The 18,096-nt window shown below is 34.5% G+C and overlaps 1 protein-coding gene across 6 annotated transcripts in view; it reads right to left on the reverse strand.

Moving 5' to 3' along the window:
* The window catches only part of adgrl3.1 (adhesion G protein-coupled receptor L3.1), a 98,786-nt gene that overhangs the window by 23,638 nt on the left and 57,052 nt on the right, over nucleotides 1-18,096 (reverse strand). For all 6 annotated transcript variants that reach the window (XM_042714732.1, XM_042714659.1, XM_042714586.1 and 3 more), the window contains exons 7-12: nucleotides 16,783-17,079; nucleotides 14,388-14,485; nucleotides 13,683-13,868; nucleotides 11,556-11,594; nucleotides 8,361-8,544; nucleotides 25-147 (exon numbers count right to left, since the gene is read on the reverse strand). In XM_042714732.1, coding sequence (XP_042570666.1) covers nucleotides 25-147; nucleotides 8,361-8,544; nucleotides 11,556-11,594; nucleotides 13,683-13,868; nucleotides 14,388-14,485; nucleotides 16,783-17,079 — 927 coding nt within the window. The remainder of the gene's footprint in view (nucleotides 1-24; nucleotides 148-8,360; nucleotides 8,545-11,555; nucleotides 11,595-13,682; nucleotides 13,869-14,387; nucleotides 14,486-16,782; nucleotides 17,080-18,096) is intronic.

Raw genomic sequence — 18,096 nt, forward strand, 5'->3', positions numbered from 1 at the left:
CACGACTGGACAGTGGCGCATCACCATTGCGTCCTTGCTGTTTGAGCGTGTTGGCGGAGAGATGAATGGAGTTTCCGCTTTGTCCAGATTGAGGGAAGATCAGATCAGCCAGATTAACATCTGTACTCAAACGTGCCACCTCCAGTTCTGCAAAACATGAACATGCACACGATTAAATGCTGCCCCCTATCAGACTGGAGGGGAACTGTAAATCTTGTGTTTTCAGAAGGCCTGAACAGTGCTGGGTAGTAACTGATAACATGTAATCTAGATTATGTATCAGATTCACAAGATTAAGTATTTGTAATTAGATTATATTAAATTTTAAAATACTCGCAAATAGATCACAGTTACTTTTTTATTGATTACATGATTACATATTGTTTTCACACAATGGCAGTAAATAATTCATAATTTATTGATTAATGTTTCTTTTTAAAATAGCCTACTAGCTTATATATTATATCCAGTTTTGTGGACATTCACACAAAGACCAGTCTCTCGTCAGGTGGCTATAATTACACAGAAAACCGAAAGGCCACACAGCATTTGATCACTGGATTTACAAAAATCAGTTCAATTTTAAAAAGCATTTTCTCAACATTTCAACACTGCACTACAACTTTTATTTTAAAGATCACTCAGTCGGTTATTTAAACATGTATTACTGAAGGCTTCTGTTTTCAAACCCATTAAAATGCACAGATTCCCGTTATATCTTATTTACATGTAATGCAGTGATTCATAAACTTTTTTTTTCAGCTGAACCTTTCATCTCATATATTTTCTTGAAGTACCCTCTGAGATTGTACGGTAATAAGTTCATAAGTAATATATTTGCATGTTTACGTTCTCTGATATTAGTTAAGGGTCACCTGACATGCAGGCAAACAAATAAAATATTTAACCTTTTTAGTAAGTGTTTTATAATGATTTGTTTTAATTTCATATTTTCATGATAAACTCACAAACCCCTTGCAGTTACTCCATGAACCCTAGTTTTGGAAATTTTGATATGATGTAATGTTTAATGCACTCCAGGTTGTTAATGACAATGAAAGAATATTTATCTTTTCTTTCTCTTTGTTTTTTTTTTTGTATCAATATGGTACAAGATTATCCTATTTAAAACAGTGTGATAAACTAGTTAGGTCAAAACTAATCTAAAAGTAGTCCGATTATGTTATCTAAAATGTTTAATGTAATGTTACTAACTCCAATTTTTGTCATGCAATTTGGAATCAGTAATGGATTACAATTTGCTGGCTGTGAAACATACTGAAAATTCAGATAAAACATTGCCAGTCTAATTATAATTAAGGTACCTCGAGAAGACAGACACAGCATTTTTCACCTCCTCAAAATCCTGAGGTTCACGCTGTGGATTAAACTCTGTGTCACCCCTCATTGTAAAATAAATATATATTTGAGTGCTCATCTGTAAGAACACCTACATTTGCTTCAAGGTAAATTAATGTTAATAACTTAATGTTAATTCATTTACGTATGGATTCAGGTCACGGTAGAGGTGACAGCTACTAAAAAGCTCTCAGTAGGGCAGATGGTGTGATGCAGAGACATTAGAAGCAGTTCTGTTCACTTTACACTAATGTTATCATTTGTAATCGATTTCAAACGATTACTCTTTTCAGTTAAGCGTTTGTCTCGATACTGAGATGCAGTTTAATTTAACAATTTCTTTAAAGAAAGCTAAAAGATGCTTTGCAAGCCCACACTTCATTACAGCCCACAAAGAATAATACAAGAATATTATACTGAAAAAAAATTAATTCCTGTGAGATGTTCCTGGTGGAAGTGCAAAATCAATGCTGATTATGCAAATCAAAGAAAGAAGTCGTTTTTTAAAAGTTTTATTTATAATTTTAATGTACAGTATTAAGTATATATTTACTATTATTATTTTTATTTTAGTATATTATATGGAATAAAATATAGTAGTTTTTATATGTTCTGATTTTATTTTATATTTGGTTTAGGTATATTTTTAGTAGTAATTTTGTTCTTGCTGTTCTTATGTTTTGCCATTTTTATTATTTTACTATTTCTATTTATTTTTTATTTCAGTGTTAGTCAGTTTTGTACTTTACATATTTTACTTGAGTTAAGGCAATAGGTTTATTTTTTTCCATCTAATATAAATATTTTATTTTATTTCGGTTTCATTTTAAGTAACACAAATGATTTTTGTAGTTTTAGTGATTATTACTAGCATGTACTTTTAACAAAAGTAGAAAATGTAATAAATTGTGAATACAATAATTAATAATATACAAAAAAAATTATAATTTCTGCATTGCATGTAGATTAATATGTAAGCAGGGAAAATCAAATCTGTAAATATACTCTATTCCTTTAAAAATCTGTAGAAAAATATTTTGAAGAATAAACTTAAAATAAAAGTTTTTTTTTCCCATCCAAACATGTAGACAGTTTGGGATTTAAAGATTTTTCATTTTTTATAAACATACACATGGAAAAGGAAAAAATGTGTGTGCATCCACAAATCAGAGTTTGTGTAGAAAACTCATAAATCTATAAATCAGTGTATTGATTGCACTGTATTCACTGCATTAAGAACAATGTTTATTTATTGAGGTAAGATACAAGACGCATTTAGCCGGCCAAATAGCTTTATAAATTCACTTTGAGACATGAAAGTATGCGTGCGTATGTGCGCACATGCTATATCACATCAGCATGTGAAGTCTACAGTTCCCTTGGGGCAGCGATGAGTTATACAACAGGCGTCTTATGAAGTTATACATCTTTAAATCACATCTGAATCTATGTGTGTGTGTGAGCATTATTAAAATCATTTCCCTCATATCTGCAGGTGGTCTCCAGGCCAAACTACAGGCGGTTTATGTAATTTCCAGCCCAGGTTTTGTAATATAAAGTACAAAGATACAGCTCCGTATGTGTCTGTTCGTGCACGGGTGTGAGTTTTATGAAATACAGATTCTTCAAACTGCACAAAATAACACCCTTCCGATCTCATTTAAGAGATGATACTCTTCTGTCATCATTACAGTCATTTATTTACGAACCACATCACAGTATACCTTTCTAATAATCAAAACAACGTTCGTGAAATGAGTTAATTATGCAAGTCAGATGGTGCAAATTTCCTAAGTAGTTCTCGGATGAGATGTAACATATTGTGTTCCCTCATCTAGAGATGACTGAATCGCTTGTGACAGATTTGGAGTGCTTTTACCCTCCTCAGACCTCTCATAGAGCTAAACGCACCATGGATTACCAGTTAGACTCTTTTTTGAGGGGTCTGGGAAAAGAATATCCTGAATAAAGGACATATAAGAAAGCATATTTTCAGGCAGAAAAGAGAGATACCCACACACAGATAACACAAAGAAAACCTGAAGTAATAAACTCACACCCCCCAGGGTAATGATCAGAGGGATACGGTGTGTGTGTGTGTGTGTGTGTGTGTGTGTGTGAGAGAGAGAGAGAGAGAGAGAGAGAGATCCATAAGGAACAGAACAGCCCAGTTATATAAACCACTTCAAGCACTGCACAGCAGATATGGTACATGCCTTCAAAGCAGATACACACACACACACACACACACACACACACACACACACACACACACACACACAGACTGCAGGGGTGCTCACACTGTGCTAACCTAATTATCTGAATCTAAAAAAAACTGTGCACAAGTGTAATCTATTAACACGCTCTTTTCAAAACAGACAAGTTGTTCGGATCGTTATTTCGGTATTCTGTTTTAAAAAGATTTAGAGAGCATCTTTTGTCACCTAAATAAGACAAAATCTGCATTCGCTCTCTAAAAAAAGCTATTTCCTACACGTTCTCCACTCTTTAGAGTACACATTCATTTAACAGGACCAGCTCGTAGCATACAGAAAGCCTTAAAGGAGGGAGAGAGCGAGAGGAGGAATACGTTTCTCATTTGAATAAACGGATAATGGTGGGAGATTTTGTCTGTGAGATTAAGATTAGCTTTCGGCTAAGATTTGAGATTGAAGATCAAAAAATGAGGAACATAATGATGAAAAATAAAACACTTTTCTTTTTACTGCAAGGCTTATGTATGCAAAAAAAGGATTTGCGCTCAGTGCTGAAAAGCATCTAAGAAGTTCTGCATATTCATTTTTTGATTAAGTCTTATGTAAAAGACACATAAAATACATTAGATATATGTACGGTTGCACAAGTCCATGTTTCATGCCTGTTGTAGTTCCTAGTCTGTTGTACTAAACACTGGAAACAAACATGCTGAAAAATATTTTGAAGAATAATCTCATTTGTGTTTCCCCATAAAAACATTTAAAGATTTTTTTTTTATTATTATTAAAAAAAAAAAAAACATACACATGAAAAATGAAAAAAATAAAATAAAGTTTGGTCTGTTGTACTAAACACTAAATTGGTATTCTATCGAAATCTGATTAAAAATTTTTTCCAAAATGACTTCATGATGTACTGTATGTTATGTACTAGACAGCTTATTAGTCTGTTTAAATAGTTTACAGCTTTTATTTAATTTTTAAAAAATATTTTATTATATTTTTAGTTTTGTTATTTACTTGTATCATTTTTATTAAGTTTTTAATATTTATATTTAGCTTTAATTTATGTGTATTTTAGTTTTAGTTGGAGTAATTTTAGTACTTAAATTTATTTTATATTTTATTTAGTTTACAAGGCACCATTTTTTTAATTATTTTTTTTAATTTACTAGTATTTATATTGTACTTTATTTCAGCTTTCTTTTAATTAATTTAGATTTTCATTATTTTTTTTTTTTAAAAAGTTAACAACAGCAAGTCTATATCCTTTGCAAATGTTCTATCTTACAGTTTTATATTTATTATTTTTTTAATTTTTATTTGCTCAGGCATTACAAACATCTAGGTGGACTCGACAGACGAACAACTCTGTGAGCTTCTTTTACCACTGACAACAATTTAGAACTGTAATTTAATTATATTACAGTAAACGGTTTACCAGTGCCCAATTTTATTTTAGAGGGCTCTTAAATGCCTGAAAAGGATTTATATTTTCCCCTGTCTGCTGTGTATCATCCCAGCCAATGATAATACCAGTGAAGGGTTTCTTGTGACGCCATCAGCTATATTTTCCTCTGGTTTCAGAGTGCTTAGTTACATGCCATTTACGGCTCAGGTGACTGGCAGATTTAAGTGTCCATGAGCAAAATATTGTACACTTCTGAGGGGTCTAGTACCAGCTGAGCAGCTGCCATTGAGATGAATGCTAACCGTTAGCTAAGTTAGCCACGCAGATTTGCATAAAAGAGATCACATAGATGTCGGTGGAATTTTTTTGATGTTGCTTATGCACTAATGAACCCCTCTAAAAACAACCATGTAAAACATCAAGGCCAAACAACTAAGGCATATGATCAGATGCCAAAAAACAAACACAAAAAGCACAAGTGATGAAATACGCAGAGAGAAAGGGGAAAAGCTAGGCTAGAGGGCAATCCCACGGAGAGCTATTTCTCTCAGACGGGATGCATGTGAACTGGCCTTGAGTGGTGGAATAGCGGATAAATTGTTTGCCAGGAACGATAAATTTCCCCCTTTGCGCTGTGAAAGCACTGGAGCAGAATAGAGCAGTTAGCATGGATCCCTGAACTCCATCCCCTCTCCTCGATTTCTCTCTTTTTGTTTCCTTTCATTTATTCTCTTCCTCTCCCTTTCATCCTCTCTTTTCCACTCTCTGTCTGTCTCGCTCTCTCTGTCTCTGGTTATGTTCCGTTCATTCTGTCTCCTCCTTAGTTTTGTTCTTCCTGCTGTTCTCATGTCCTCCCTTATTACGTTTCAAATCTTTGCCACCGGCTCCCTCACTTTCCTCCTCTCTCTATTCTTTCTCTGTCAGTGTAAATGGTAAAAATTAGAGTTCTTCAAAAAATGAAAATGCTGTCATCATTTACTCAACCACACATCACTCCAAACCCACACGGCTTTCCTACTTCTGTGGAACACAAAAGGAGGAATTCTGAGGACTGTACGCTAGTTTCTCATTACAGTTATCAGGAACTGAGCTTGCAAGCTTTAAAAAGGCTGCAAAAGTATCAAATATAATATCATAAATGATTTGTGCATATGCAGACTTCTGAGCCAAGTGGACAGTGAATGCAACTATAAAAAATACAAATTACAAAATTTAATTAAATTACATTTTATACAGTACGATGAGAATACAGATGGTCACTGGCTGTCAAGTTAAAGACCAATTAAAATAAAAAGGAAAATGATTGATTCGACAGCACTTTTATATATAATCACATTTTTTTAAAAGTATCTTTTTTTTCTGTTACATTTCTAGAGAGAAAGAGAGAGGTTGCTTGTTTTGATGCTGTCTTTACTCTGCAACATTATTTTTAGCATTGGTTTGAATATTGATTATAGATTAGATTAATTTTTTAATTGCACTGTCTCAAATTCATTCCTTAACAGCTTGAAGGAAACTGCCTCCTGCCTGCACTGACTGACAGCATGAGAGATGTTAACGGCATGCTGGAGCAATCCACAATTAACACAGCAATGGTTTCAAATGTCACGTTTGAATGCTCGTATTGATCCATAATTATAAATACCATCAAGCTGGAAAACGATGCCATGTTGAGCGCATGCTTTCTCTGTATCTGTGGCAGTCCTGTGTCAATCAGTACACATTTTGACCACTTCTGTCTGTTTCTTAAGACGAGGCATGGATTCCTCGCATGAACGAGACCCCCTGTGTGGAGCGCTCTTGTGTTGTGCACAGACACGCTTCATTACATCTGGCTCGAGTGCACTTGAAGCGTGTGTCCCTGCTGTTTACCTCTAATGTGATAATGTGTTTTTTTATGCATCAGGCCATACATATGAACCCCTAGCAGACAGTGTTTATGTGCATCTTTTGGGGGAGGGGGTGCTATATATGATGGAAATAATAAAAAAAATTATAAATACAAAACTGGTTATATTTGTATATCTCCTTACTAATCATTACTCATTACTCCAATCTTCAGTGTCACATTACCCTTCAGAAATCATTATATTAAAAACATTCCTGATTTTTCTTAAGCCATATTTTGAAAGCAGTTTCAAAATTACTAAATTATGTACACTCTCTAATATGTCCAGGCACTGAATTCCATCTTTCTGCTGCCCTAACTGAAAAAGCTGATTGTTTTAAGACAGTTTTCTTAAATTTAGCTGAACAGTCACCTCTGATGGATGTCCTGGGTTCCCTAAAATTGTCCTTATAGAAAGAAAGTCACACGATTCTTTACTAAATGATGCAAAGTATCACAAAATCAAAAATTTAGTCATGATCTGGCTCAGTTACTCTTGATTCATAAATGTTTGTGATACACAGTGCTGAAAACACAAATGTAACTGGCGGTAGCATTCATAAAATATTAGAATTCGTTTTACATTTACATGCTCAAGAATTACATTTTGCATTTAAATACCTTTTGTATTATTATAATAAAAAAACATTATAATGTAGAATAATAATTAATTATTATTAAATTCTGTAAATGATGCATTGCAATGCTTTAATGCATTTTTACACCTCTTGAAAGCGTCATTGGAAGTGTTAAAAATGATTAAAATCCCTATATGATGTTTTGAAGATTTATGCACACTAACTGTGGCATTATTATTATTATTTTACATGAACCCACCACATTATGAGATCAAATATTTTTCAATGGCTCTTATCAAATGACACAATGTAACAAACATTTGTTTGACTTACATTTTTTATGGTTCTTCTGTAATTCTATAGCGCTGATTATTATTTTACTATTTATTTTCACCCAGCATTAATATTTTGGTAAATATTTAGTAAAATTAGTTTGTTTTATTTTTATTTTTTATGTTAATTTACTGATTATTTAAAGATTGGTTTTTGTATTAATTTTGCATTTTTTTTTTTGTTTGTTTTTTAAGATATTTTGCTTTTTCAAGGATGGGAACATTCTCGAAGTTTCTGTAACATTCTGGAATATTCTAGTGCTTTCTGAAACATTCCAACCATAACAGGCAAAAATCCTCCAGTGCACACTTCTGAAGTTTTGGACGACTCATTTTTGTTAAACTGTTGTCGTTAGCTCAATATTATGCATGCTGCACATAATTTTTATGCATGAGTAATAACAGATAAGCTTGTATAAGCTGCCATCATATTTTTGTAGTTTTCATGAACGCTGTTAATGACACACAAAAAGTAATGAGATTTTCATATTCAGCATGTTAAACTTCATAAAGAAACACTAAAAATAAAAAATAAAAAATACTTTTACATTGCGAGGACCAGTTTTGTAAACTCACGTATGTTGTCGGTGCTCTCCTGTATAGTGTCGGTTTTGAGGAGGTTGTCTGCGAGCATGAAGGCGCCCGTCTCCACCGTGTCCAGCAGCATGGTTGCACATCGCAGCTGCTCAGCCACAGAGAGCTCCCTCCAGGCCGCCTGGGATCGCACCTGCAGAAGATTATTCACCGTTTCGACCATGGCCTGCAGAAGAGAGAAAAACAGAGACATCAGCGTTCTGGAGGAGAGGGACGACTTCTGAACCCACGCGCACATTCATTCAGACATCTGAACTTCACAATAAGGACATATTTCCCAAAGTGCCCACCTCTCCCATAAACCATTTCTCCTCCACTTTCACCCGCACTCACACACTACACGGTTTCTGTGCTGGAGTATAAACCTGTCAAACTGAGGAAAGATCCACAGGGAGCGTGAGACATTGTGAAAATGAAAGAAGCTGTCATCACACACACACACTTGCAAACACAAGGCACAAGGCTCTATACAAGCACTATATAGAAAAAATGAAATGTCTCGGCTGTGCGGCGGAACTAATATAAGGGTATTTAAAAAAGTGCGATATTAAGATATTAAGCTTTTTAAATTTGGCAGTGAATATTATCAAAGGGATATTAAAGTCTCAACCTTGATATACAAATGAAGGTTTAAGACTTAAGGTGGTAGTTTATTAAAAGGCTTGCTGAGTATATCGTGGCACATTACAATTTTGCTTTTCATTTGAAAAAGTGCAGCATGCTGCAACATAAACATATGGACTGCAATGATATTCACAAAGCAGGCCAAATATATTCGTCACTTTCACAAAAACGCTGCAAACAATGATTCCAGGTCAAATTCCTTTTATTTAAAATAGATCATGTCTTTATGGAAGTTCATAACCTTGCATTATTATTCCTGCATATAATGTCTGTGGCGAGTAGATATGTGATGTAATTAACGTCTCTCACTGTAGTGCACTCATCCGTAGGGATGGACAGAGGGATGTTTTGTCGTTTGTCTTAAGTTTGCTGCAGGCTAATCTGGCCATTGGGTTGAATCATTCTGCCCCAGTTACAGTAGAGCGGTGTGTGTGAGAGGGAGTGTGTTAAAGGCGGGATGAGTATATTCCTTTTGACACCACTAAAGTAATGACCCTTTTACGAGAGAGAGTAAAAGGAGAGACAGAGATGAGAGACGATTGGGATAAAAGGTAAAAAGGAAGAGTTATATTTACTTCCTCACAAAACTGCTTCTGAAATCTTCTGACAGACTGAGTCAAGAGGTCAGGGGAAAGTGTGTGTGTGTGTGTGTGTGTGTGTGTGTGTGTGTGTGTGTGTGTGTGTGTGTGTGTGTGTGTGTGTGTGTGTGTGTGCGCACTTGGGGGCTCGTACTGCGGAGACAGATAAGAGATTTTTTAAAAACTCTTCTTATATTCTGTTTCCTCACACACACAGCGGCAATACTCTCCACAGACTTGGTAAATGGAGCAGAACTGAAGTGCTTTGAAGCTGAGGAGCTAATCCAGCATGAAGAAACACACACACACACACACACTAACACACACACACACACACTGCATTACATATTAGATGACCACTGAGTATCCATATTTGCTTGATGTCAGCACCGGGAGGCTTCAGACAGTTGTCATGGAATCCTGTAATTCTCTCTGTGTAAATCAGCACGATCAAATGACATTTCGATAGACTCATTTCATCTCAGCAGAGTATTTGAAAAAGCACTCTGTCATTTTTTGGTTCAAGTTGCTCTGCTGTCACCTCGGACCAATGCTAGTGGTGTGGATGCAGGATCATGAAAAATGAATAGATTTTGGTTATCAATGGCATGAACAGAAACGTATCAATTTGTAACGGCAAGCGATCCCTCAGATTTAGAATAAATAAATAAATGAATAAATAAGCATTCTGTGAATTTAGAATTGTTCTGTTCTATTCTATGAGGTGACCTGCTCAATAAAAAAAAAAAATATATATATATATATTATGAGGTGACCTTATATATATATATATATATATATATATATATATATATATGTTTGACCCAGGACCACAAAATATTGCTGATTAAATAAGCTTTCCATTGATGTATGGTTTGTTATGATAGAACAATATTTGGCTGAGATACAACTATTTGAAAATCTGGAATCCGAGGGTGCAAAAAAAACTTAATATTGAGAAAATCACCTTTAAAGTTGTCCAAATGAAGTTTTTAGCAATGCATATTACTAATCAAAAATTACGTTTTGAGATATTTACAGCAGGAAATTTACAAAATATCTTCAAGGAACATGATCTTTACTTAATATCCTAATGATTTTTGGCATAAAAGAAAAATCAGGAATTTTGACTCGTACAGTATATTTTTGGCTATTGCTACAAATATCCCCCAGCGACTTAAGACTGGTTTTGTGCTCCAGGGTCACAAATATTAGGCTACTCATATGACTGGAGTCTTCCTCTCATGTTAAGATTTAAAACATATTTTTCAAAATTACTATACATTTAATGAAGACAAATTACCTAAATAATTTAATAATCAATGAATCGGTCGAGTTCTATCTTGTCAGAACTGCCACTGGTTGGTGCATAAAATAAAATAAATTATAAAGTACAGCAAAATAAAAAAACAATCATAAAACAGAACACTAGAGCAACATTTAGACCTCAGTTATTTCATGGAGTATAACTCAGTATAGATCCGTCATGCACTGGCAGGGTTGACTGAGCGGTCTAGCTCAGTTTGAGATATGCATCATTCATTTTCTACCTCTAAATCAGTTCTTCTCATGCTTTTCCTTTTGTTCAGTCTGCTGAGCTTTTCTTGGGCTTATCTACATGATTCTGTGCTTTTTTTTTCACTGTCTGTGTGTGTGTGTGTGTTTATCAGTCGCCTGATGTGACACTGCTGACCGGTGCTGACATCACTACTGCTTTCTCAGGAGAAAAAATTGCTCTGCTTTTATAAATGCAAAAAATGCAGCCCACGGGCACAAGTGCAGACACACACACACACAAACAACAAAATATGATTCATATGCTGTGACACACACGGCTCCACACAAGTATAAAGCAGTTTTATGTTGAAAACTTTACATCTATGTAGATGCTAAAGTGATATGGAACATGAATAAGAAACACACACACACACACACACACACACATGACATACAAAGCAAGGACAGAATGAAATACCTGTATGAAGAAACGGCACGATCGCTCTCTCTTCTGCAGCTGAAAGACACAATATTAAAACATTAGAATAACAAACACAACTGCACACGAAAAATCACAGCACAAATGTAATCATTCAGAGCCCAATTAGAAACGAAGCCTAATTAGCTAAAAAACAATCTACAGTCATTTAGTAATAAATAATTAGGGAATCATGATTCTATTATGTATCAGAGAAACAAAACGAATCTGTTACTGAGTTACCGTCACCATAGCCACAAAACATTCCTACATGTCTGCCAGGACAATAATACTGTAAATACACAAACAAACACCAGTGAGACGTATAAGGTCTGAATGAAGCAGAGGTTTCTGACTGTGTCTTATTGCAGATGAGCTGATGTTTGTGTAATTGATAACTTTAGCTGGATGCTGGTAATAGGAAACTGACAGGCTGTCTGTTTAAAGCTAGTAAAGTGATATTCAGGCCTTGCAGTGTTCTGCTAGCTCCTGCGAGAAGGATTGAGATTCCCTGCTCTAGATTTAGACACATTGAATGTGATGTGTATATTTTTTTTTTTAAATTGTTAAAAATACTTTCTCCTATTGCAGCTTTATGCGCAGAGAAAGCAGAGCTGTCTGTTGGGGTCAAGCCCTTATGACCTTCTCAACTGGTTTTTGCTTTGGCACCCAGATTTTACCTGGACTACATATTTTGCTGTACAAAAGTAAGCAAAAAATGTCTTTCAAACCAAACGTAGAAATGTATTAATATGAACATAAACCGCAAAGTTCCAACCAGATGCAACAGAGTGACAGGAAAATTCACAATTTTGGTTGCGAAAAAAAAAATGTCATGCAAAACTATTTTAAGTAATCAATGCTCTCAGCATATATAATATACAGTAGTTTGGGTTTTGTTTAGGATGAATGGGAGTTAATTATCTTTAACATGCCATCACCAGTTCAATTTAGCTTTAATCTAGTAATAGTTAAATCTGTGCCAAATATTGTTGTTAATACTAGGTGTAAACTATTAAACTACTACATTACGCTGAATATAATGTATGATAATCCAATAGGGAAATTGCAATTTGTTGGTTCTCTTAATGTAAAATATTTTATTGGATAAATATGCACTGCATTCAAACAAGTGTTTTAAAATTTTTTGAATATAAGTGATAATAGTTTTTAAAATGTACAATTTTTAAATGTATGTAGTCTCGGTGACAGAGCATAATTCTATATTTTCAGCTAAGCAAAATAATGAATATTTCTATTCCGATGTCACAATTGCCCCGTGCACTGGGAACCAGGATCAAGATCAAGCTTATTCAAGACCAGCTCTGATGTAATATCAAATTTAGCATTTTTATTAACTTTCTTTTAACTGTTTAGCATTTGTCTTAAAAAGTTTATTTTTAACTTGTCTTTATTTCGGCATTGTTTAAAGTATTTTGACATCAATATCATCAAATGGAATCATGACATAAGAGTATCGTTACACTCCTAGTTAGCTGCGTTTTAATATTTTCACTTAGCATTGTCTCTTCTATTCACAGACCTGTCACTTTTTTCGCTCGTGAACCACCAGTTCTTTGATATGCATAATATATATATTTGTGTGCATTAGATGTCTGACAGGACATTCATTATGTTTCTCACAAATTCATCTGTGCATATGTGTATTGCTGTGCAGTCGGCGTGCTCATTTCAACACTTTGAAGTATTTTTTTTGTGTTGTTCTTTTATGTCGGGGGCTTCTTTTGTTAATTGGAAAAACTCACCGGGGCTTTATGAGCTGTTTTAATTCATGTGTCCTTATTTAGAAGAGTGTGTGTGGGTGTGTGTGAGTGTACGGATTTCTGTCTATCGAGCAGTAGCTGTTTTTAACCGGATGTTTTCCCATTTGGGCCTTAAAGTCTTTGATCTGTAGGCTGCCACAGGTTTACTGCCTAAAACACTGTACTCTGCACAGAACTGGAGCACGACTTTCTTTCCCACTCCTTTTCGCACAAAAATACACATGGATGCAATGAGCTTTCTCAAACTTAATTTAAAGGCAATGTTATTAACGTATAATAAACATGTAATAATTGTGTAATTACTACCTGCACACTGTATTCGGTTTATTGACAGCTCGGATACCTTGTTTAAGCTCCGTGCCGCTGTGTCTTTCCCCCCCGGGGTGAGATTTCGCAGCTGTACATCCAGTAGCTCCACCAGTTGTGCCATGGCTTTGACTGTAGATGGGACATCTCCGGGTCTCAACTCTCCCTTCGTCTGTTCAGCTAACTCTCGTGCTACTATAGCAGCCGTTTCTCCCGATCTCATCTACAGAAAGAGAGAGAGAGAGAGAGATGTACGTGGGCATATTGATTTTATTCTCTCTGTCCCTTGATGGCCGAATAAGTAGATGAACAAATGGCTTCATAGATTTGTGATTCTGCCTATTTTCTGATTTGCTCTCTGCAGTACAAAGGAAACCATTTCACATTACCGATAAGCTTCAGTCATCATCACACTTCACACACACGTGCACACTCACACACACACACACGTGCCACATGATTACAAGCTGCTGTTGCACGACACTTTTGGCCGCGCTGCTGCCTCTTTGTAATTTTGCCGCAAAGTGAAATAAATTGCAGCTGATCTTGACAGTTCATTTTGTTGTACACTAAAGCTGTTTTGCTACAAGCTGCGCATTGTGATAAGCTTTTGAGCCTTCTGTTAAAAAACCTTCAGGCCAAATCATGCTTTATTAATATATTTGCTATAGGCATATCGCTCTCCACTGAATTTGCCATTATGCCATTAGCTTATTTCCCATGGTGCCATGTTTTTACTCACTCTCTGAGTGATGTGATTGGTCCATGGTGAGGTGCAGTTGCTCAGATCTGGTCCCTTCGGATCCCAGTAGCCAAGCAAACAATTAAACGTGGCTACACCTGAAAAATAATAATAAAGAAAAACATGAACACAGCACACACAAACATTCGCTTAGGCATATGCACATCCACACTGAGAGAAACATGGCATTGCAATTGCTGTCAAAGCATACACACATACACAAGCAGGGTGAGAGATTTACAAGCGGTACATAATGTGTCAATCAATGGCTGGCAGCTGCCCACATAATGAGGTGGCACTGACAGAACACCTGAACAAGCAGTAACAGGAAAGAGTTTTATATATATATTAGACTTGTGCCGGTATTCGGTAATGCGATATATCGCGGTGATGAATATCCACGATATTGTTATCGTGGGCACTTCCAAATACCGAGAATAATTATATATTACAAATTATTCAGAATTTGAAATGCATTTTAAGAATACTTTTCCCATCAACTGGTCAAAATGCACAACACTGTTGTATGCTGCTTTAAAGACTCGTGTGAGCTCTGATGTAAACAAGCACACACGAGAAGCACAGGTGAGAGACGCGCTGGATGAAAGCACATTCACTCTCTGACAGCAGATGGCGCTAAACTGCAGAAAATGCAGCCCTTACCCTGGAAACCCCATAAATAAAAACAGCTGCTACTTTCTAAACATTTAAATAATATTTATACATTTCCATAATTTTTTTCCCATTTTAATCTGGACTACAACATGTCCTAGATATTGTTTGAAAGTGTTTTGATTCTTTATTGTTCATTACCACTTTACATTAGGGCTTCATTAGTTACAAACTGCCAATGAAAAATTCTTCTGAAACATTCATTAATCTTAGGTATTCCAATTTTTAATAACACATTGTTTAAAATCGAAAGTTGCAACTTTGTTATTTAATGAGCTAACATGAGCTAAGACTTGTATTTTTTAACAAAGATTAGTAACTTCTGTAGCAAATGTAGCTATTGCTCATTGTGAATGTTAATGCATTAACTAAGCTTAACTAATGAGGTCTTATTGTAAAGTGATACCTATGGGTCTTTAAAGTTCTTTTGTACTTTAATCGGTGTAAAACTTTTAACTTTAAATATATTTTTTGTATTGCTTTATTGTATTTAAAATGTTCAGTTATTTTTGTTATAAGAAAAAAGTTATTTAACCTGTTATACTGTATTATGACCACTTTTTTAAAACTTAATTTCAATACCGTGATAATACTGCATACCGTGACAAAACATTATCAATTAATCGCAACAGGAAAATTTGATACCGGCATATCCCTAATTTATATATATATATATATATATTAACTCATCATACATGTGAATGCATACCCCTCATAACTTTTACACGTTCATGTCCATATACAGTGGCTTGAACAAGAATTTGTCATACTTCAATCACACTTAAAGAGATTGTTCACCCTAAAATTAAAATTCTGTCATTATTTACTCACCCTCTTGTTGCTCCAAACCTATAAGCTGTTTTTTATCCATGGAACTCAAAAGGAGATTTCTACAGAAAGTTAATGCTCCTCTTTTTTTGTTTGTTTTATTTTTTATAAAATGAAACTGGATGGTGACCAACTGGCTCCAAAAATGACAAAAAAGACCATGAAGTGATCCTTTTGACTCCCAAATCTTCTGAAGCATTTAAGAACAACCAAAAATGTCATATTTCATTAGTCATTAATATTAGTAAGCGATAATCTGCTCATCCAGTGCAGCTCTTAAATCTTATAAATGTTTATGTATATTCAGTTATGGTCCTTTTATTATTTATGGCTATTGGTTGCAATTGACCTCTTAAACACTTAGACATTTCTCAAAATATCTTCTTTTATATTTCATAGAAGAAAGAAACTTTGAACTATCCTTTTAAGTCAAACTGAAATGTTTTGCATATGTTTTTAAAATCTCTATCTTTCTAATAAATTACACTTTAGTTTCGAATTTTGTTACATATTGTGGAGACATTCTCACATTTTTAGGGGCCACTTTATTTTGGTTAAATAATAAATTACTATGTAATTATTTCTACTGCGAGAATTCCTATTGTTAAACATAATTATAAAGAATTACTAATGAGGAGTTTAGCGCTAAACACTGGGATGATAAATTAATTACAGGTTTGAATAACGAATTAATTCTTTCATTCATTTTATCAGGAGCTTTGTTGCACTGTTGAAGTGTATCTGATCTTTCCAGGAGCACAACACACACACACACACACACACACACACAAACACAGCTAAGCCTAAGAGTTGATGTATTCAATACACATTAAACAAAATAAACCTCCGCGCACACACACTGCCCTTATAATAGATTAATCACTCTCTTACTAACCTATGGTGCCAGGTGGGCACGGTTGCTTAGCAACCTGTCCCTGGTGTGTCCGTGGCCAGGAGATTTCAGCAGTGAGACGTGGGGTGCAATAGTCAACAATGACTGGAGTCTGGAGGGATGGAGGCGACCGTGTCAGGGCTTCTGGGAGGATGTTGTTATGGCGGCGACGCGGAGCCATGGTGGTTGTTGTGGTAGTAGTGAGGGAGGGGCGGAGCGTGCCCGTATATGGGCGTGGAGGAGTCGTGGAACTGCGAGCTGGAGGAAGTGCATCAGGAAGCAAGACTGAAGAAGGAGGATCTGGAAGAAAGAGAGAGAGATTTAACACTTACAATAGAAATTAATGTGAGATTTCGCAATGCTATATGTCAATTTAGATATCATAGCAAAAACTGATATTCTATTAAAACACTCCTTTATTAAAAAAAGAATATATATATATATATATATATATATATGAGTATGTGTGTGGGTGTGTGTGTTTGTTTTTGTGACATATCAGGACACAACTTTGTATAATGACATGGGTATGACACAGGTATTACAAGGAGAGGTGACTTATGAGGACATAACCCATGTCCCATTTTTCAAAACGCTTATAAACCATACAGTATTAGTTTTTTTGAGAAAGTAAAAATGCACAAAGTTTCCTGTTAGGTGTAGGGTTGGTGTAGGGTTGATGTAGGGCGATAGAATATACAGTTTGTACAGTATAAAAACCATTACGCCTATGGGATGTCCCCACTTTTCACAAAAAACAAACATGTGTGTGTGTGTGTTTACATACATATTAAAATTTTAAAAATCCCATGTAGCTGTGAAAAATGTATCAATTAAAAATAATATGTAAACTTACATATTTTCATATTTTACATTCATGTTTTTAAATAAAACAACCAGATAGATAGATAGATAGATAGATAGATAGATTAAATTAAATTATATATTGTTTCACATTCATATTTTATCATTTGATGTATAATTCTATTAATTGATAAATATAAAGACTTATTCTATAATAAATTATAATTTATTTAATTTGTTAAATTTATATATATATATATATATATATATATATATATATATATGAATAATTATTCATATATATATATATGAATAATTATTCATATATATTTAATACATATTATATATACATTTTAATATTATTTAAAAAGCCATGTATCTGTCAATTATATAGCAATTAAAACTACTTCACTTATTTACATTTCACATACTCTTTTTAATATTTTTTTATTTCATTTCTACAGGAGCTGTTTAAGCACAGAAATGTGTACAACAAGTACTGCTAAAGTAGAC

This window comes from Cyprinus carpio, chromosome A1, assembly GCF_018340385.1.
Source record: "Cyprinus carpio isolate SPL01 chromosome A1, ASM1834038v1, whole genome shotgun sequence".
NCBI lineage: Eukaryota > Metazoa > Chordata > Actinopteri > Cypriniformes > Cyprinidae > Cyprinus > Cyprinus carpio.